Here is a 22,440-nt window from a genome sequence, read left to right as displayed (position 1 = left end):
GCGGAGAGATAGCGAGGGCACGCGGATGGGCTAGGGGGGTTCGTGGGGAGGGGGGGTGACATAGGCAGACAGGCAGGGAGATAGGTTGGTAGGTAGGCGGACACAGAGAGTGGGCAGGTCGGTAGGTAGGTAGGCAGATTGACAGGAGGCAGAAAGGTAGATAGGCAGGTAGACTGCAGATAGTCAATCAGGTAGGCAAACTGGGACAGGGTCACAGACCGACAAATAGATAGCCAATCATACCTGCAAACAGACACAAAGTAGAACGCATTTTTCAATAACACTGCGACCTCCAAATGGACACAAATATACAATGGGCGAAATGTCGGGCAGTGGCCCTTCAACAGACAAACTGGCAGGCAAAAACAACCAGATAGGCAGAAAGACAAGCAGGCAGGCGGATTGACAAACACGCAACCGTGGCAGACAGGCGGAGCTTGATGAGAGCAGGCAAGATGGGAGAGTTGGAGAGACTGCGACAGAGGCACAGGCTGCATATTGATGGGAAAGTGACGGCTGTTTTGTCGGCTACATTTGCTTGCAAACAACAAAATGAGTCGAACAAAAGAAACAATGCAATTGACACGGAGGCGAAGTGGTGAAGTTTTCTCAAACCGCGACTCTTTTATTTTGCAGAAAATTCACGCTGCAAACCCATTGCCTCGCCCTCGGCCGCTTCTAGTTAGGAAAAAAAAGGGGCCGTCGCGGGAGTGGCGGGCGGGAAGGGGGGGGGGGGGGGTTGAGAATTTCAGCTTCGTAAATTGAAGAACGGAAATAAAAATAGAACTTCAATACAAACTCTGCGCGCAGATTAGTTCGCGTGCGCGTTGCGCGAAGGAACCGCGGTTATCTTTGACTGCGAGAGAAAACGATTGAACGAACGCGGTCCCCCGATTGAACGTGCTCCCCCCCACCCCCCCTGCACCACCACCACCACCACCCCCTCCCCTAACGTCGCACGCAACAGACAGCGATCGCAACAATGTTCGGGAATTGCTGCGGCTCCGTGACCTTCAGAGGAAGCCTAACGAAGGGAGAGAGATACAATTCATCGGTGACAAAATGGGGAGAGAAAAAGAAACATGACAAAAAAAATAACACGGCTTTGGAGAGTTGGGGAGTTGTGGGCGGGGGGGGGGAGTGGAATCAATCAAAACACCATGCACACACCACGCACCACACACCACGCACCACACCAGACACCATGCACACACCACACTCCACACCACACACCACGCACCACACCAGACACCACGCACCACGCACCACACCAGACACCACGCACCACACACCACGCACCACACACCACACACCACGCACCACACACCACACACCACACACCACGCACCACACCCCACACACCACACCAGACACCACGCACCACACACCACGCACCACGCACCACGCACCACGCACCACACACCACACACCACACACCACGCACCACACACCACACACCACACCAGACACCACGCACCACGCACCACGCACCACGCGCCACGCACCACACACCACACCAGACACCACGCACCACGCACCACACACCACGCACCACACCACACACCACACCACGCACCACGCACCACGCACCACACCACGCACCACGCACCACGCACCACACACCACACACCACGCACCACGCACCAAGCACCACGCACCACACACCACACCACACACCACACCACACACCACACACCACGCACCACGCACCACGCACCACGCACCACACACCACGCACCACACACCACGCACCACACACCACACACCACGCACCACACTCGCGCGCACGTGCGGGGCAGCGGAGCAACGAAACGGCCCTGAAACTCCGCCGGCAATCCCCTTGGCGAGCGACATCGCCGCTGCCAGGGATAGCGACGACGTTGTGAATCTGAAGGCGCCCGCGGGGTTCGCGCAGACGGCCGCGAGGTGGACGAAGCCCCCCCACGAGGCGCGATCTCTAAGCCCGGCCCAGGGCTGCGTTGCTCGGGGCTTCTCGGACGAGCCTAAAGGCGGTGGCGAACTGGCGTCTGCGTACTGTGATGTTGAACTTCTTTCGCACCGTGCGTAGCCCACCGTGCTATGGATGTATGGACTGTAATGTTGAACTTCTTTCGTACCGTACAGATCAAAACGTGCTATGTGTGTATGGATTGTATGTTGAACTTATTTCGCACCGTGTGTAGCCGCCGTGCTATGTATGGACTGTATGTTGAACTGCTTTACGCGCAAATTGGAGGTGCGAAATGTGAAGGTGTTCGAACGAACGCGAGCCACGCACGCTGCTGTTGCTTTTTTTACTCTTGCAGCTATAATAATTTTCTACCTGTCGCTCGCCCTTTAAGACGCACACGCACGCATGACGGACTATAGATGCGCGTGGTGGATGTGTCTGTGGGTTGAACCACGGCCATCAAAGGAGTGAACCACACTGCGCTCGTCGTTTTCCCCAAATCGTCGTGCAGCGCCATTTGTCCTCCTCTGCATGGCTTTCCAGTGGCCCCTCGCTCGTGGCCAGCTCGGGCCCCCTTCACTTCACGTCCTTGACCTCTGCTCCTCCTCGTCTGCCGTAGCTCGCCGTGCCTCCCTCCCTCCCGTCTCTTGTTTCGCTGTCTCCCGCTGACTCTCGGCGAATCCGGCCTCTCGCCGTGTCTCCACTGTCCGTGTCTCCCACCTCTTGACCCCCCCCCCCTCCCACCTCTCGCAGTGTCTCCCACCGTTGACACTATCTCACACCTTTCCCATCTCCCACCTCTCACAGCATCTCCAGGTCTCTCGAAATATCTCCCACCTCTCAATAACCTACCCGACCTTCCACATCTCCAGTCTTTCGCATTAAACTCCACCTGCCACAGCATCTCCCACCTGTCACAGCATCTCCCACCTTTCACATCTCCCACATTATATCCCACATCATATCCCACATTATATCCCCCTTCTCTGGAACAGCGACTGACGGGAGGTTGGACTGCGTGGGGGGAGGCCCTCAAGCAGCGGCCGCTTGCCGACGAGGGCCCGTACATTGTGCACGCGTGCGATGCGACGCTAATGGAATTGGTTTGTGTTTCGGATCGCCGTGCTGGGGTGCAGTTTGAAAGGGGGGGGGGGTGGAAGGTCGCGCCGACATCACGCGAAGACCGCTCGCCCTCGCTCTGCTGAAAAAGGGCAACCCCACGGCAAAGTCCTTCACAGGTAACCAAACAGAAGTGCGTCTCGCCGGGGTCACCCGTGAATCAGAAGCCACGGCGACCTCCTCGCCACCAACCCCGCCCCCACCCACAACTTCAGACCCGCGCGCAATCGCGTCCATTCATCTCGTCTGTCACAATAAACTTCACACGCGCCGCGGGGTCGCGCCGCGATGACTCGACGATGTGGCGCAGTTGAGATCTGCACCGTGAAACCAAGAGGCTTGAGGGGGGGGGGGGGTGGATTGGTGGGGGCACACAGGCGGGTCTGGAAACTTCCCAGGGTGGGAAGGTTGGGGGGGGGGGGGTGTACGGGAGCGATTCCGAAATTTCATGATTTTTAAATAGGGCACCACGTTACTTTCAGTGTATTCCTCTCTGGTGAATAGCAATGGCATACCAATTGTCGGAGTCACATGGAAGGGGGTAATCGCCATCATAGCCCCCCCCCCCCCACCCACCTTGGATTCGTCACTGGGAAGGGAACGAGGTGACGGAGGAGGCGAAAGAGGCAGGAAGAGGAGGCATGATCGGGAGATGGGCAGCCGGATAGCCGCCAATATTCATTTCAATATTTTTTTTTTACTCGTATTTATTACTGCGATATTGCTATTTACTGCTGGACGTTTGGAACTGTGCGCCTTTGAGCCCTGTGCTCAGTGGTTACACACAAATGTAGGAAGTGCAGGTGTGCGAGCAGACCTTTACTCTGATCGAGCGGCAATGTTACCAGCACCTGGGTTCAATTCCCGTCTCGGGAGCCTATCCGCGTGAAGTTTGTATGTGATCTGCTGTACTTCATGGGATTCCTCCATATTCTCCGACTTTCTCCCACAGCTAAAAACATAGAATATCATTATTGTTGGTCAAAAATTAAAGTTTAGTTTTGCTATTCATAATAAAGTTTTTTTTTTACACAGCCAATGAGTAAGGTATGTCACTTAAACAATAACGTGCCAATTCGTTACAACTTGAGCCCACCGGTGGGTTGGAAAGTAAATCCACGACATTAACAACATTTTCAACGTTTCGCTGGTAATTACATCCAGCGTCATCATCGGGCGATTTTGCCAGAATTGTGTTTAATTGCGAACATATCACAAACAACATTGAGCCCAGAGCTGAATCTGTTCCAGTTCAGCAAGCCGGAAAATAATTTCCGCACCCAGCACACCACATCCAGTATGCCTCTCTCGCTATGGCTGCGGCTACGAGCTACCTGCCGCTTACTCCAGTGGCCCTGAAAATATTCAGTAAAAACAACTTTTGACGCCACGCAAGCAGATCCCTTGGTTGCCTCGGGGTCACAGCACGCTGGCCATGGAAAGTCTTTTCTCGGCCGAGATTAAAATAACTCGCTACGTGAAGCAAACAACTCGGATAAAATATATTAAATGGAATAATATAATAATAAACATACTAACATTTAACATGAGTACACGTAAAATATGAGTCGGCTTTACACTCTTAACACGGACTCAAATTGCTATTTATAAATTCAAAATACATTGCTGCTATTTCATGTTCGTGTGTGTGCATATGCTGTATCGGTGCTCGCTGACAACACTTGCCCCAAAAGTATGTTAAGGCTATAGGGGGATCCTTTGTATGTTGTATATGTTTCACGTGGACGCGTGGAGTTGGTGGTGCAATAGTTGGCACGCTGCGCAACGAACCCAGCAGAGCCGAGTTCGATTCCTGTCCCACGGCCAGCATCAGTGGTCGGGCGATGTCACAACCGCCCTTACCACCCTCCGCTATACGAGACGGCTCAACCTCAAGTGATGTATCCGGTGCGGGCGTGTAAACAGCAGCGCTGGGGAGAAGACGACGACGACGACGGCAGGCAGGCAGGCAGGGCACGGCGCTGGCCTAACCTCGCCCCTTCGTGTCCCGTGCTGGCGGTAGTTTATAGGCTAAGCGCTACAACTGGGAGCGGCGACACAAGGAAGGTGCTTGCGAGTGGAATTGCCAAAAATTGGCAGGCGCCCGAGCGGCCTGCCGCGTTCCAGCGGTGCGGACGTTCGTTTTACCCGCGGCTCGAATTCCACGACGGTCAGCTGCTCCCGATCGATGTAATTCCATTTTTTTTCTATTCATAGCGCAAGACGGCAGCAAGCAAAGTGCCTCGACAGCTGAATCCCCAATGTCCGAGGTCTGCTGTTGCTGGTGCTGCTGCTGCTGCTGCTGTCCATGACGAGAGGGCTTCAGCAGAGAGAGAGAGAGAGAGCTCGTGTCGTGTCCGCTGTACATCTTCTTCCTCTGTTGAACTGTGTGGTCCGTAGTGTGGGTTGTAGGGCCACAATCGCAACTACTGTGGTTTGCCTCTAATGTCTCTCAACGGGTCTCTATCTCTATGTATCCCTGTGGGTCCCTCAATATCTCCGTGCGTCTCTATGGGTTTCGTATGTGGTCCCATAGTTTGGGTCGTATTTCCCACAATCACACGACCGTGGCTTGCCTTTAATGTGTCTCCACGGGTCACTGTGCATCTCTATTGGTCTGAATGGGTTTACTACGCGGCACATATGTTTGTGTTGCGTGGCCGCAAACGCACTGCAACCGTAGGCTCTTTGCGTTTTATTTGCCATCCACGAAGATGATGTGCGCATGGACCTGCTGCTGCTGCTGATGATGATGATGATGTTCTAACGCGGATGATGGTTACACCGGATGCGTCCCCTGTAAGGCGACGACGTCACCCTCATTCTCCGTGCGGTTTCAACAAAGCGAACGTCTTCGACTTTGACTTTTGCCCACGGAGTGCGGGCCGCATCCCTCGCCTCTCCAAGTAACCGGGGGTCCAACGATGGCTTTACATTGCTGCAGCAAGGGTTTTTTTTGGCGTTGGCATTTTGCAGATTTAGAATCGAAAGGAGTTGCGGGAGGAGGGAGGGGGGGGGGAGTAACAAATATATATTTAATTCGTATTATTTTACAAAACAAAAAATGAGAAAGAAGAGAAAGTCAAAGAGTTGTTAGAGGGAGGGGAGGAAGAAGTGGGCTTCATGAATGATCTGTACAGCATTGCTACAGTATTGATGTGTAACTGTCACGGCTTGTCAAGAGTGTGCAGCCTGCTGCTGTGCAATTGCTGTGTGTGGTGGATGTTTGTGTGTGCCGTGTTGTCGCGGTGAAGTACACTGCACCACGAACCAGGCGACTCGAGTTCGAATCCCGCTCACGGTCAACAGCAATGACGATTATCTGAACCGGTCCTGGCCCTCCCCTTGGTCGACTCAACCTCAAATGAGTACCTGGTGTGGTGTGTAAACATCGCCACTGGGGAGACAAAGGTGGTCGAGCGTGGTGCTGGCCACCCACCGTTCCGGCCTTCATAGGTGCTCGCTAGGAGCACTTGCCCAGACAGTATGTCACGGCTATACGGGAGATCTTTGTCATTGTGCGTGCATGTCTATGTGTACATGGCCTTCATAGGTTGCCAACATTAGTTGTCCCAACAGCTTTTGTAGGCTATTTGGAGATATTTACCTGCATATGCATTTGTGCGTACATGTGTGTGCGGGTGGGTGGGTGGCAGAATGGGGAGCACAAGTGGTGTATCTGCCAGTTACCTTAGTCATCCCAGAACACATGGGTCTGTCCCGTGACCTCCTGCCAGCAAGCCTTTCACGTTTCACGTGACCTCAAAGTGAACCTAGCCTGGGACAAGCTCCGTGGTGACGTCACCGTCACTTAGTGGCAAATGGCGGATGATGTTCTTGTGTGCGCGTGTGAGTGTGTGAGGTTAACTCGGCATTAAGTGAGTGCCTGGTGCGGTGAGTAAACAACAGCGGTCGGGCGTGGTTTTAACCCCACCACTCCCTCGTGTGCCGTTCCGGCATTCGTAGGTTCTCGCTAACAGCACTTTCCCCAACAGTCAATAATGCTACAAGGGGGATCTTTGTCTATGTATTCACGTTTGTGTGTGTGTGCGCGCGCGCTGGAGTGGTGGTGCATTGGTTAACAGGGCGGCCAAAAGATTTTTGGAGGCCCGATGAAAAATGTCGGATTAGACTTCCTTCGGGGCCCCCTTTGGATCGAGGCCTGGGGCAAACTGCCCCACCCCCTTGCCCCCCCCCCGCCCACCGCCCTTGTCTGGCCCTGGCAGTCGGTGCACTGTGCCAAAACCCGTCAACCTAGGTTCAATCCCTGGCAGTATGTGGCCCTGCCCTGGGCCTCCCGCGTACCCGAACAGTCTCTCGGGAAGAAAACAGAAAACGCGGTGCTGGCCACCCATCCCCGCCGCGTGCCGTATGCTGGCCTCGATCGGCGCTACTCGCGAACAGGTCCCCGCTCCTGCCCCAACGGTGCGTTAAAGGTTACGGTTGGAGGTGCCGTAGTTTTGTCGCGGTTGTGACAGGCGACGCGCGCGCACGCAACCCCCTTGATGAGTGACCCACCGCCCTCTCGGAGCCATTCGCAAGCCGTCTCCTCGACCGAACACCGACCGTGGCCAGCGCCGGGCACACAACAGCAAAAACTCAAACCCGGACACCCTCTTCCCTGGGCCCCCCCACCCCCACGTTCCTCTAGGCCACATCTGCGTGCACCACACTCGGCCGAACTAACGCCCGCCCTTGCGATCCACATTGCTCCAGGTCACCTCTCTCACTCTTTTCCTCTCGCTCGCTCGGTCGCTCGCTGGTTGCGTCGTAGGCTGGAGAACACAGAAAATCCATTAAGAGGACCCTGATATGAACCGGCCACACTCTGCGAGCGCGATTCCCTGGTGGTATTTGGGACTTGGGTGGGTAGGTGGGGGGGGGGGGTTGTTGGATTTGGTGGGGGGAAGGAGAGGGGCAGATTGTCACGTACAACCCCCCGGGCTGGGCAGCGGGAGCACTTAGCTGGGGAGCCCTAAAGTGGCGACTTCTCAGCGGCTCCGCTTGACTCAGAACCCCGCTCGTCCGTGCGACCGCGTCCCAGCCTCTCAGCGGGCGCGGCGCTCACTCGCGGCCCTCTCGCTCGTGCCTCTGGGCGCTCAGGCCGACGCAGGGGCAGCAGCGGCGCGCGGCAACTCCTGGGTCGTAGACTGCACCAGCAGCGCCACCAGCAGCGGCGCCGCCAGCAGCAGCGCCAGCAGGAGGCCGCCGGGGTCCGGGCGCGGCGTCGTTCCCGAGCCGCCGCAGCCGGCACCGCGGCCGCGGCAGCCGCTGCGCTCCTCGCAGAGCGCGCCCGAGTAGCCGGGCGCGCAAGCGCAGCGCTGGCGGTCGCGGCACTCGCCGCCGTTCTGGCAGCGCAGCAGCTCCTCGTCGCACGCGTTCTCTAGGGGGAGGGGGAGACGGGGGGAGGGAGGGAGACGAGAGAGGGAGACGAGGAAGGGAGGGACATTCACACGCATATTCAAGTGCCGGTTATTGCCTTGGAACGATTTGGCCAAACAGAGTGAACCCCGAAGGCGATCTCAGTGCCACAGAGCAAGGGGCTCGTCCGACCTGGCCGCGTGCGAGCGTGCCCGCGGCGTCGCTCATCAATAATAATAATAATATCTATTTAATTGTGATGTATAATTTACACGGGACGGTTGTCGTTGGAGACAAAGGAGATCCTCGCGAGGGGTCGCCTTAGAGATGAAAGCTGCCGCCGCGTTCCAGAATGACTTCCCCTGTGCTGCCACCGGATGCTGATCTCACCTATAAATACTGCGACATTGCGATGTTACACAAGCGAGTATACAGCAAGCAGCAGCAGCAGCACCGCATATCTGCTGCAACTATGTAGTTATGATGGACTGTAGCTCGGCCCATGAATGTGTAACTACGTGGATCATGCTAATTGTGGATTCAATTAACAATCGACAGAAGTTCTACCCATAATACAATGTGCCAGGAAATTGTTATAATTTGACTTACAATGCGAATACGTTTATTTAGAAATACGTTTTCGATAATAAAATTATGTATCTGTTACTAAATAATAGGTAACTGTTTAATTTACTATTAATCAAAAAAACATAATTTAAAATGTAATTCTCATTAGGGACCCACTGTATAAAATACAGTCCCAAACTCCTATCCACTCGACCCCTCTGGCCACTCTATTTTACGTGCCATGAAGAAGGGCCCTTGACCGAAACGTCGACTATTATATACTTTTCCTTTTACAGCCACACACGGTGTCATTGACGAATGTGTGGAGAGTTTTAGGCTACTAAACTATGACGAACTATGTTTTATTTTACCAGGTAAGGCCCACTGAGCTATACAGCTCTTTATCAGAAGCAAACAGCCCACAAATGATAGCTCAACGAAGTGGTTTATCGCGTGGAAATGTATCGCAGTCAAATACTCTCAACGTGTGTTTCTAATTCCACTCGAAAACGGGGAGAACAGACAAACTCCAAATATAAAGGCATCGTCAGGATCGGGGTCGAACGCACGACCTCCTGTGTACCAGGCGAGGCAGTTAACATCTCGTAGCCACCGTTGCGATGGTCACGAACACCCTGTCGTTTACAGAGTCGCCGTTTCTACCTTCACGCTCTCATCAAAGCCACCATCTCTGGCTTCGGGTCACCGCTCGCTGTGCTCACCGATCTCCGCGTGGCACTCCGCTGGCCGCTCCCGACGGCGCTATCGCCGTCTTATTTATTGTTGTTGTTAAGGGAGGTGTCGATTGTTTACGTGTTGTTAGCGGCGTTTTAATTAACCCGGTGCAATGTAGTGGCTTTCGTTTGCAATGAGATCTGGGTAATTGGCGTCGCTCAGGGGACGGCCGATACGGTATCTTGTTCGAGTGATATTTCGTGGTAATTTTATTTTTTGTTAATTTGGGGCTTTGTTACAACACACACACAACGTAACGACCTCAGTCTTGTAGATCGTGACGATGTCACGCGATGTTGCGTGTCGACTTTGCAGTTATCGGTGTTAGGTTTTGCAAACATTCTCCCTCCCTCCTCCTCCTCCCCCAGAGCTTGAATTGATATAAACAGAGCAATAAAGGTTATAAAAGCAAAGGCGCAGCCCTGCAATTTCTCGCTCAGGCCAATGCTAGCGGAAAGAGCCTCCACTCAATGGAGCTCGGGAGAGCCCCCTCTAGAGCAGTATTTGGCATTCTCTAGTTCAAGTGGGGGGGGGGGGGGGTATTTAACCAGGTGAGAACTCAAGAGACCCGGGGTAGAGTCTCATTGGCAACGGTGATCTGGGTCACGAAGTTGACGAAAGCAAAAACAAATAAAAGTGCGGCGATGAAGTGAACGGCGACGAGACCAAACACTAAACCAAAATGACAAAACTAAGCACATTTTTTTTCTTTCGAATTCGGTATTTTAAAAAAAATCTCAATATTTCCAGAGCCGCAACACACGCGGAAAACGTCACGGGGCAGTCCTTAAAGTCCTTAAAGAGGCGCACGCGGTCCCGGAGCCGCAGGTTGCTGACACCTGAGCTAAAGCAGTCGAAAATATCGCAAACGTCGATCAACGTGAAAGCAAAACCGAATATTCAATTCCCCCCCGCCTCTCCTACCACCCCTTCCCCCAGTGCAAATCGGCTGGGGCGGACTACTCGTCCACGCTATAACCAGACGTGCTGGGAGAGGCAGGGGTTACCCACACTTTACACACCACGCGCGACCCGCCGCTCACCGCCACGGAGCTGCTGCGGCGAGGCCGCGTGCACCACATTGTTTTTCTATATAAACCGCTAACTTATTCAACAATCTCTGCAGTTTTCTCCGGCGTTCACCCGCTGCGCGGAATGAAATAAATAAATAAATATGGCGTAACATTTTCGAAGCGCAACGTTGGACGTCTTTTGCGTCATCTTTGTTTAAATCTCGGAGAGGAGAGCAAAATAAATTAATTCGCCGAACACTTTTTTTCCCCTTTTTAAAAAAAAAGGAGAGGGCACTTCGTCTGGCTGAGCGAGCAAGATCTGGCGGCCTCAAAATAATAAATAAATGAATAGATTCCGGCCCACGCTCTACGAGACAAATGCATCATCCCCCTGAGCCCCTGGAATGCCGCGCGGGCGTGTCCGCCCCGAGAGAGCACCGTCGAGAAGGGCCTGGGGTCGCCCTTCGTCACCCAGGCAGCCGCGGGGGGTGCTGCTGCTGTGGCGAGCTGTTAACTACCTCGCTCGGTATGCAGGTGGTCGTGGGTTCGATCCCGAGCCTGAACACTGCTGTATATTTGGAGTGTGCGTGTCTCTCTCTCTCTCTCTCCGTGGTCGCGTGGATTTTTCTCCAAGGTCCCTCCGGTTTTTCCCTCCACGATTAAAACCGACGTGCGTTTGGAGTTATTTGGCTGCTATAAAATTCCATGTGATGAGCCACTTCGTGGAGCTATCATTTGTAGCCAGTTGCATCTGAGAAAAGGTCAGTGGGCCTCACCTGTCAAAAATGAAAATAGTTTAGTTTTACTATTCATAATAAAGTTTTTTTGTGTTCCAACGCGTACATTTCAATGTGTTGTTAACCCGCCACCACTTGACACAGCCAATTAGTAAAGGTTATTACTTGAAACAAAACGTGCCAATTAGATAGTGACTTCAGCCCACCGGTGTGTTGGAGGGTAAATCCACAACATTTACAATTTGAGACCGACGTTTCGCTGGTAATTACAGCTCTGTAGCTCAGTGGGCCTTACCCAGTAAAATAGAAAAAATAAAATCTAAGCCGACACGAGTCCACCCGCGCACGGAAACTGCCTTTGCGAGACGTCGATTACGTCAAAGGCTCTGCGCTTGCTCAACGCATTAACCCCGTCTGTCTATCTGTCCGGCTGTCTGTCCATCTCGCCTATAACGTTGGGGGGGGGGGGGGGGGAGGGGCACAGCAACTCCTGTGACGATGCTCCAATACAAACTAAACTTGAGCGTACATTTTACGCTGCTATTCGGTAATCGCCCGATTGAAATCTGGCCACATTGATCAAAAGGGGGTTGGCCACAAGCTTGTAGACCCAAGGAGGTTGTACAAACACTCGCTAATTGGCTGAACACATCGTAACTTGTAGAGCACTTGGGAGCTCGTTGGTGGTTCCTCGGCGATTGTGAGATGCAATTTGCTACGAACGGCGCGCCTACATAAAACTAAACATCATTAAAGAGACTCATTTGCAAGCACGCAAATGCAGTTTTGTCCTCACGGCACTACCCGTCCACTTCCGTACTGCCAATCAAACATTTCCGAGAAAAAAATCGCGCATTGTGAAGTGTTACACTATCCACGCGTGTGAAAGAAACCCCCTAAAAATCCGTACCATTGTATTGTTTAACACCTTATCAGAATCAGAATATTTATTTAAACTGTAGGAATCCGACGAGCTACGAAGCCCTTTTTCACAGACGTCCAGTGTACACCTTGCGCCGCCCGCTGCCTTCTCACCTGACCGCGGCCGTGCGTTCCTTCACACCGCACACAAAACGCCTCCCGGGAGGCCAGCCGAGTGGGTCCGCAAGATCAACAATTCGCGCCCTCTCCGCCCGTGCTCGGAAACCCACCGAGGGCAGTTGCCCAACGCAATTGTCGCCCCCGCGCGCGCGCTGCTCGCTCGTTCGCTCGCTCTTGCAGACACCCGATGGGGCCTCGTCTTGCGGCTACCGCTTTTGTCGCCGAGCAAACAAAACAAGAGACGTGGCCCAATCCATATTTGGGGTCCCGCGGGGAGCCTCAGCGGGAGACTGGGCGGGCGGGCGGGCGGGCTAGCCAGGGAACGGCTCGTAATCGGAAAGGTTGCGAATTTCGAAGCAGGTTTAGGTTGTGGTGCGGAAGAGAGGGGGGGGGGGGGTAGACTCGGGAAATTATCCTATCCCTCCGGGGGTCGATAAACTCAGTACCACTTTTTCGTTGAAGCCAACGGTCGTTATCCGATGTAAATACTTGCCCCCGCCACAGAAATGTGGAATTTACACCACTGGCTCCGCGGGGCTATAAACGGGAGATGATCACCAATCCCTCGGTGCTCATTTGAGCAGCATGTGCCATGCTGGCCTTCATAGGCGCACGCTAAGAGCGCTTGCCTCTCTCTCTGTAATCTACGAGGCTGACCGTGTGCATCTGTGTAGTTGTCGGCAGGAATATTTTAATCCATGCGTCCACATTGCCTGCAAACAATGACAACTCTTTTGGGTCAAATCGAGCCATCGCCGCCCCATTGTGCAGCGCAAGCGTGGGGGCAAAATGAAGAAGGGGGGGGGGGGCCTCTCCTCTGCCTTGGCGGAGATTAGGAACAAATTACAACAAAAACTAAATGCGAGGAATCACAACCGTTTATCGTCATGCAAATTATGACCACCGTCGTCGCTACTTGACCGCCCGTTCCGCTATTATCGGTCGGCGAGAAAATTGGCAAAGGATGCGACGCGGTCCGGACAAAAGGAGCGGAGGCGAGACTCCCAGAGACACCTTCCTCCCTGGCCTGAGGTCATTTGCATTTTGTGATAAAGGCCCCCGACATTTTATGAGCGGGCGAGCAACAGACTAAATATCAAATTAAACTATGCGTTTTTTTGCGTCTGTCTGCTTAAGTTATTGAATGCGCGCGTAACTCAATCGCGGTGAATTAATAATGCGGAACTCCTTATTTTATTATTATAAATGCGATTATAATTACAAGTATAGTGCGCAAGTTGCGAACGTCTATAACGGCGTCGTGATATTCACGAATGCCCCCCCCTCGCCCCCACGTGGGCCATCTTTCACAGGGCCCCACAGGTATAAGTGTGAGAGTGGTGATGCCACATGTGGACTGTATGCAGGATAGTCCACCAGAACTGTCCATTGACCTCTGATGTCCTCGGGGCTGGTGTCTGTCTGTCTTTGAGTCTAGCGGTTAGCGCGCTGCGCTACGAACCCGGCCACCCAAGTTCGATTCGTGCTCACGGCCAAGACCAGTGACAATTATCTGCACCGGACCTGGGCCTCCCCTCGGTCGACTCAGCTTCAAATGAGTACCTGGTGCGGTATGTAACCATCGCCCCTGGGGAGACAAAGGTGGCCTGCGGTGGTGCTGGCCACCGACCCTCACGTGTGCAGCTCCGACCTTCATAAGTGCTCGCTAACAGCTCTTGCCTCAACAGTCTGTTAACGCTATAACGGGGATCTTTGTCTTTTGTGAGAGTGGTCTGCCACAGAAACGTTAAGTGCCTCTACTCGTGGGAGCTCTAGAATGCCCCTTCCAGAGGCTATTTTGGCCCACTCTTCCGCGTCAGCTAGACATCTCAGAAGACGTGGGAGTACCCACACTTTACCCCACCGCACGCTACCTGCCCATCAACAGCGGGGTACCCATTGGTACGGTTGGAAGGATTTAAGAAACTCGCCCCCATCGTTTCAACTGGTCGCTATCCGTTTACACCGCGGCACGCATTCAAGTGTTGTGTTACATTTTTTTGAGTAACAAAAAAGAATGGAGACCAACTAAATGGGAAACGCGTTCCTTCTTCAGATGTCCCTTAAATTCCACCGTAAGTTGAAAACTGTCAGCGGGATGACTAAGTGCGGGATTGCGATGCGTCGCCAAATTAGTTGCGAGGAAAAATAACTGGCCCCCGAAAACTGCTCTAGAGGAGTTGTACACCCCTAGCTGCCACTGCTATTCATTGGCGTAAAATAAAATAAAATGTTTCGCTCCGGATGACGCTGCAAAGTATTATCTGTATTTTGATTTAGCGTGCTGATCTTAAAGGTGCATTGAAAAATTTGATACTCCGACTGATGCTTCTGTTGTTGTGGAGTAACTCATGCAGCCAGCTATGGCTCTAGGATTTGGTGTTACATGTTATTTATGTAGTTTATTGTAAAAATTCGGTCACAGTCCCTATGATCACTGTTACGTTGCAATTATGGCTTTATCTTTTGGTGATTTCGAAAACTTTTTTGGTTTGGACAAGTTTGTTTTGTTGTAGTACGAGGTTAGACTGGTGGCCTTAATCTAAGTTTTCTTGTTGTTGTTGTTTGACTTGCATCCCACTGGGATTTTTTGCACACAGCATTGGTGTACGATGCTTTTTTCAGGAATATTTTGCTGTTTTTTTATTCATGGATTTTCTGTTTGCACAGTCACAGTCACTTTAAGATGTTTTCTTGTTCGTGTTTTTTTTGCTTGTTGTGGTTGCACCCGATTCAAGAGCCAAATGGCTCACAGGGCTATACCAAAATAAATCAACTGAAAACTGAAAAACTGAAACGTGCCCGCGTCAACGTTGGGACTCGGAGAACAAAGGTGTCAGACTCTGCGACGGGGGGGGAGGAGGGGGGGAGGGGCACCTCCTGCTTCGACGCCCTCTCATTAATTAGCGCAAAACACGTTCCCCGGATGGGGGGGATAGCCTGGGGGGGGGGGGGGGTTGCTCAGCGCTGGCCGTCGCCAGCCGTTCTGCAAACTACTCCTGGCGTGACAAACATCGCGAACGCTGCGTCCGCAGGCAACTCGTGTAGGATCTGCAGCCTAGCCACTTCTTCATCTGCTTTGTTTTGGAACCCGACGTGTCGCCACGTGAGCACCTCGTCGCGGTGGTGAGATGTTAACTCCCTCGCCTGGTATGCAGGAGGTCGTGGGTTCGATTCCAAGCCTGACGCCTGCTGCTGCTGTATATTTGGAGTCTCTCTCCCCGTGGTCGCGTGGATTTTTCTTCGGGTCCTCCGTTTTTTGTCCCTCCACGTTTAGAAACGTGCATTGAGAGTATCCCGCTGCTATAAATTTCCACGCGATTAGCCACTTCGTTGAGCTATCATTTGTGGCCAGGTTGCTTCTAAAAAAGAGCTACGTAGCTTAGCGGGCCTTCCCTGGTCAAATAAATTCAAATAAAAAAAGAAGTTTGGTTTAGTTTCAACCGAACGTGCGCGTTTTGTTGGAGCCACGATTATAATTCATGCAGGGTCCTTGGGTTGGGCCGGCGTAGTTATTTGTGTCTTGGCCCACCCACCACCTTACGTAGCCAAACAGGTGAAATTGTCACGTGTACAGTACAAACGTGTGATACAGATGGCGACAGCTTGGAGAGATCTTCGTCCAGTGATTGATCGTGGATAGCTGATGACAATGATGGTGATCGTAAGGAAAATAATTAGCACGTGAAGCCAGTAGTGCCAAAGTGTGGATGAGAAGTCACTTGAAGGGAACTCAGCAGCAGCTCTCTGACATCTCCCTGCGCGGACAGTTCTCCAACATGTGGCGATGCGCTGGACTGCACGAGTTCCGAGCAGACGCATCATCCCGTGACACAACTACGATAGCGCCATTGGAGGGCAATAGTGAGAAACGCCAAAAGGTGCGATTGGATTTTTATCAAATCTAATTCTAGTTACGTGCAGCTCGGGAATTGTCGCATTCGGTCGCCGCTCCTACTCCAGTCCAAGCATCGGGGATACTCCATCTGGAGCTTTCACTCCCATCGTCCTCACCCCCCCCCCCTCCTCCCCGACTTCTGACACCACAAATGAAACACCCAGACACCCGCGTCGCCCGGCCGAAAATCCCAGAGAACCATCACCTTTCCATTCGCCAGCTGAGACGTTATTATCCCCTGGGCTGCTGAATATTTCTTGCTAAATTCTGTTGCCAAAACTTTTAGGCCTCCCATTTTCATGCAGTGTGTCCCTTTCATGATGTACTATACAGTATATACAACCGGCAAAGAGCCCCCCCCCCCTCTCTCCCCGCTCCTCCCAACCCTGCCACCAACTCCCCACACTTCCCGATTCAACCCTTTAGACCATGAGTGGGGAACCTTTTTTTTTGCCAAGGGCCATTTGGATATTTATTACATCATTTGCGGACCATACAAAATTATCAACTTAAAAATTTGCCAGTTATATTTGGTCAAACATTTCATTAACTCACCCCTAATGCGATGGCTGGAACTGCTTCTCTTTGGTGAGGCGTGTGATGATGTTAGCTGGTATTGATGATGTTGCTACTCGCAACTGCTTTTCCAGGTTTGCTCCTAGATTTATTGAATTTCGAGTCCTGCCTGCGGTTGCTCTGGCAGGGACACACCAAATGATTTTGTGGGCCTCAAACGGCCCGCGGGCCGGACGTTCCCCATCCCTGCAGTTTAGACCGTTGGCGCAAGTGCCGTCTGCAAGCTCCTATTTCGGCTGCGGTGCACGCCACGTGCCGGACGGATCGACTTGAACCGGCGACCTCTTTGGATTTCAGGCGCACCGCTGGCTATGGGCAGCATCGGGCCACGGGATGGTAGCTTGCAAATCTCACGGCAAACAAATATTTGGCCACGGACTCTTTCCCACACTGCCACCCCGGTCTTCCGTTCGCTCTGCAGAGTCTGGGTTCGATGTATAAACTAAAACCAAACTATTTTTTTTATTTCACCAGGTAAAGGCCCGCTGAGCTATGTGGCTCCTTTTCAGAAGCAACCTTGACCACAAATGACAGCTCAACGAAGTGGCTTATCACGTGACCACGGGAAGAGAGAACATGCAAACTCCAAATATACAAGCGTCGTCTGGGTAGGGATTGAAGCCACGACCTACTGCATACCAGACGAGGTAGTTAACATCTCGCTTCCGCGGGGCCCCACTATGTAACCTTCAGCGCTAGATGCAGAGGAGCAACATTCGCGGACCGACGATTCCGTCAACGAAAATCTACGCACTAGGCGAGCGAGCGGCAGCAGGCGAGTTTGGGTGGGGGGGGTGGGAGAGAGGCAATGGTAGGAGTAGAGGTGGACGGCATCCTTTACGTCAAGTAAAAAAACACGCGCGTTTATTAAACAACAACAAAAGTGTGGGAGATCAAACGTGACGGGCGTGAGTTCTCGAAGGTAATTCCAGGAGGGAGGGGGGAAGCATTCGGGGAAACGCGAGCGGCTGGCATCGCGAGCAGGTTCGGGAGAGCGGTGGCTGGGGGAGAGTGACAGGGTGAGAGCGTTGGCCGTCTCCTCTCGAGTGTCACGCAGCGCTGGGATCGAGAGGTGGGCGATGACTCAGCTGCCGAGTCCCTCTGGCTCAGAGTCACTGTGGAGGGACTCCTCACACTGGTTTGCCCGTCTCCTCTCCAAGGGGAGGGTCTGCATCAGAGGGACACTCAACTTGGTGCAGTGTTTCGTGATAAAAAAAAAACAAAGTGATTCCCTGCGTCAAATGAGCACTGGTTGGCACCTCCTGTTTACGGCCAAGAGCCGAAGGTGGAAATTCCACATTCCTATGGTGAGAGGGCAAATCTATCCGTCAGACAACCACTCTTGACTTCTCCACAATGCGGGACTAATTTTATCGACCCCGGAGGGATGATGGGATGAACCAACCTGCCCCCCCCCCCCCACCTCACTTTTGAGGTGGCGATTCTCAACCCTTTGCTTACTAAATCAAGCTTCCCAGTGTCTTATCACCACGGCTGCAGCTCCGGCACACAGAATGCGCGCGTTATGCCCCCTTCCTCGACACCGCTGAGAGATGCGCGGCGTCGGCCCAGGGCCTCGCCATGGGACCCCCGCTTCCCCCCGGCGTTGCGGCGGTGAGCGCGGTGCGTTCGTCTGCCTGTGCGGTGTCGCGGTAGTGCGCGTGGTGAGTTCGTCTGCCTGTGCGGCATTGCGGCGGTGCACGCGGTGCGTTCGTCTGCCTGTGCGGTGCTGCGGTGGTGCGCGCGGTGCGTTCGTCTGCCTGCGCGGTGCCGCGGTGCGATGGGGCAGAGACTCACGCTGGCAGCCGCGGTTCCAGTAGTAGCCGGCCAGACACTCGCCGCACTTGAGTCCGCTCGCGCCTTCCTTGCACTCGCACTGCCCCGTGCCGTTGCAGCGATCGCTCGCCGAGCCGAACGGGTTGCACTCGCACGCTGCAACGGCGCGAGACACAGGGCGGTTAGCGTCCGATCGCCGGTTCCGCCTCCGCAAGAGCGGTTAATGCGAACGCTGTCCAAAGAGGTCACAAATTTGGCGCAACGGTCCTTCGGTGACTCTGCGTGATCAATGAATGAATGAGCTGAAACAATAATGGAGGGTGGGGGGGGGGGTGGCGCACGCACGCAGGCACACGGATGCACACACGCGTTCCGTTTGTTCTTTGTCTAGGTTGGTTTGGTGGGCGAGGTGTCTTAGGACGTGCATTGTACCTGGCCAAATCCTTACGCGCCCCTCCCACCCCCACCCCCCCCCGGGTCTAAAAGCTATTCATTGTTTTAAAATCCGCGAACGTTGGCTTCGAAAGACGACTGCGTGTTGACTCGAACAAAACAGCCGACGCGAACAATACCACCGTGCAGCGGACGCGTGGCGGCGTGTACATGACACCCGTTAGGTTGAAAATGAAACGAAAATGTCGGAAGTAAAGTAGTACAATCTTCTATGGAATCGTGACCCTGAATCATGACAATTGATCGAACCATTGGGTGGGTGGGTGCATAGATGTGTGGGTGAGTAGGTGGCTAAGTCGCACGGTGGGATTATTACATGACTCACTGCTCTTAGCTCGACATCAGCTGCTACACTCCTGGGATGGGGGGAGGTAAAGCAACTTAAGCGAATTGTTTTCCTACCCTAAGTCGATACAGACCCACGGGGAACGTTTCGCTTATTGCAGCCGTCCAGAGAGCTCTCACACTCGGGACGAATGATCGTCGAAAGAATAATCCCTGCTCAGCCGGGAGAGAGCCTTGCCGAGTATCGAGAAAATGTTCAGAAGAGAGGTCTGATGGGAAAGAGCTCTCCCGACAACGGTTTAGGTCGCACTGCACGCGGGTCCTGGCCGGTGCCTGACGTTACGCGGCTCCTGGAGAAGCTTCCCCCCCCCCCACCTCCCCGGCGTCTGGAGTGAAACATCGGACACCGTGCCGAACGACGAGCGGCTACGACCGGACGACGCAAATCGGAGAGCTGCGCGGACAGCGGCGCAACCGCAAAAAAAAACCCCACGGAGCCCTTAAGGTAATGAATTGATCAATATATATGTGTATATGAATTCAAATATTTCACCTGTATAATGTCTTTAGATGGAACAACTCAATTTGTCAGTGTCGAGGGTGCTGATTGATACGTACTGAGCAAACACGTAATGGCACTTCTGCAAACATTTTACATCTAAAACGTATACATTATTTAATTATACAGTGAACATCACACCCCGTCAGATCCATTAAAACATACTGATTTTTTTATCAATACTGGGCGTAATTGGCCAGTTCCTCTTTCGAGTACAATTTCGCATCTGGGTTGGAATCCAGAGTTCCTGGAGAAAACCCGCGTACGTGGTAAGAGGGGATAACACTTAAACTCCGTACGGAGAAGTTAGCCAAAGGGATGTGGTCCCAATTTTCTGTATTAATTTGAAAAAATCTGGCCTCACGATAATCTGTCAGGTGATCCCAAAAGTTATATTTTGTTTTCGGATCCGAATGTATGACGTCACATGAAATGACATCACACATTCCATCACTGCCGTGCTTTCACCGACGGGGGTAATATCCTGTGGCCTCTGGTGACCTCACTTTTGTCAGCACGAAGACGTGTTGCATTACTGCAGGAGGTGACCCAAGACTAAAAATCGTCCTCAAAAAGTAAAAATTCCAAACTTTGAAGCCCATCGCGAGTTAGCAAACTACTTATCCTACTGCAGAATCAAACGCGTTATCCCGTGATGCTGCTGCTGAATTGGTAGTGGTGTTCAAGCACAAACAACACGCAAAAAGCTCAACACATTAATCAATAACACGTTTTATGAAGCAGAGCCGCTGCCCGAAACGTCGCCTATTTTAGGCTGAGTCGACCTAGGGGGAGGCCCGGAGACTGGTTCAGATAATCGTGCATTGGTGTTGTCCGTGAGCGGGAATCGGACTCGGGTTACCGGGTTCATAGCGGCAGCCAACGCTAACCGCTGCACCACCAATCCCCTACACATACACGAACTGGGGCCAGTAGGTGTAGATCGGATGGAGTCCGTGAGACGGTAGTGGTGGTGAACTGGCAGGTTCACGGTGGCTAGGACATGTTAACTACCTGCATACTCTTTGGTTCTTTCGGTAAAGTCACGTAGGTATAAAATGAAATAAATCACGACGTATCGGGTGCAACACAAGCGTCCATCATCGGGTTGGGAAAAAGCATGGTCTGCTGCTGCTGAGGCAGACTGTTTTAAAAGGTTTGAAATGGGTGTAGCTCAAGGGTTACAAAGAAGTGGCCAGGGCTAGTGATGTTAATGTGAGCAATTAGCATGATGTTAATGTGAGAGATTAGCATGATGTTAATGTGATAGATTAAACTACCTGGCCTGGAATACAGGAGGTTGTGGGTTCGATCCCGACCCTGACACCTGCTGCTGTATATTTGGAGTTTGCGTGTATTTTTCTCCGGGTTCCTCCGTTTTTTCCCCTCCACGTGTTGAATCAACATCACGCGTTTAGAGTCTTTGGCTGCTATAAATATCCACGTGAATAAGCCACTTTGTTGAGCTATCATTTGTGGCCAGATCGCTTCTGAAAAATAGCTACATAGCTCAGTGGGCCTTACCTGGTCAAATACAATAATAGTTTATAGTTTAGTCTGGCTACATACTTAACGTCTCGAATCACTCCTAATTTAACAAAGAACACGTGCGCTTTGATGGGTGCATTCACGGTGCGGTGAAATTAATGTCGGAGAAATCCTTCAAGGTGCTCACCTCGGTTTATGACAACAACGAAATTAATTCCTCTCCCCAACACACACAGACAACAACAACAAATAATAATTCTCATGAAAAAGAAACATTGGACAGCGCGACAATGTGGCAACACCGACGCTGCCGTTAAAGCGCGAAAAGGCAAATCGAGCGGGACTGGGGGGCAGCGTCGTGAGAGCAGCTTACGAGGAGGGGCAGGGGGTAGGGGATGTGAAAGAAACTGCGGAGTGGAGGCGGAGAGAGAAGGGGAAGAGAAAGGCGCGGAGTGAGGCGGCAGTGAGATGCGGACGACGGAGTTCAGAGGTTACGACTGGACCGGAGCAACTGACGTACACTCTATCCCTGGTTATGTCTGTGTGTATGTTTGGGGGGGGGGGGGAGCGGTAGTGTAGCGGTTAGCGTGCTGCGCTACAAACCCGGGGACCCGGGTTCGATTCCCGCTCACGGCCAACACCCAGTGACAATTATCTGAACTGGTCCTGGGCCTCCACTAGGTCGGCTAAGCCTCAAATTTCTACCTGGTGCGATGTGTAAACATCCCCACTAAGGAGACAAAGGCGGCCGGGCGTGTTGTTGGCCACCCACCCCCTCGTGTGCCGTGCCGGCCTTTATAGGTGCTCGCTAACAGCACTTGCCCCTACAGTCTGTAGGGCTACACGGGAGATCTTTGTCTTTTTATGCACGTTGAACTTCT

General features: G+C 52.7%; 1 protein-coding gene across 5 annotated transcripts in view; it reads right to left on the bottom strand.

Annotated features, from left to right (window-relative positions):
* Positions 1-599: 599 nt before the first annotated feature.
* LOC116944859 (netrin-G1-like) overlaps positions 600-22,440 on the bottom strand; it is a 94,597-nt gene continuing 72,756 nt past the window's right edge. For all 5 annotated transcript variants that reach the window (XM_076068825.1, XM_076068826.1, XM_032958685.2 and 2 more), the window contains 2 exons: positions 18,796-18,930; positions 600-8,453 (listed from right to left, as the gene is read on the bottom strand). In XM_076068825.1, coding sequence (XP_075924940.1) covers positions 8,170-8,453; positions 18,796-18,930 — 419 coding nt within the window. In that variant the 3' untranslated portion in view covers positions 600-8,169. The remainder of the gene's footprint in view (positions 8,454-18,795; positions 18,931-22,440) is intronic.

This window comes from Petromyzon marinus, chromosome 22 (genome assembly GCF_048934315.1).
Source record: "Petromyzon marinus isolate PM22_M1 ecotype Great Lakes invasive population chromosome 22, UKy_Petmar_22M1.pri1.0, whole genome shotgun sequence".
NCBI classification, from domain to species: Eukaryota; Metazoa; Chordata; class Hyperoartia; order Petromyzontiformes; family Petromyzontidae; genus Petromyzon; species Petromyzon marinus.
Note: the sequence above shows the minus strand (reverse complement) of the source record. Positions and strands in the feature narration are given on the sequence as shown.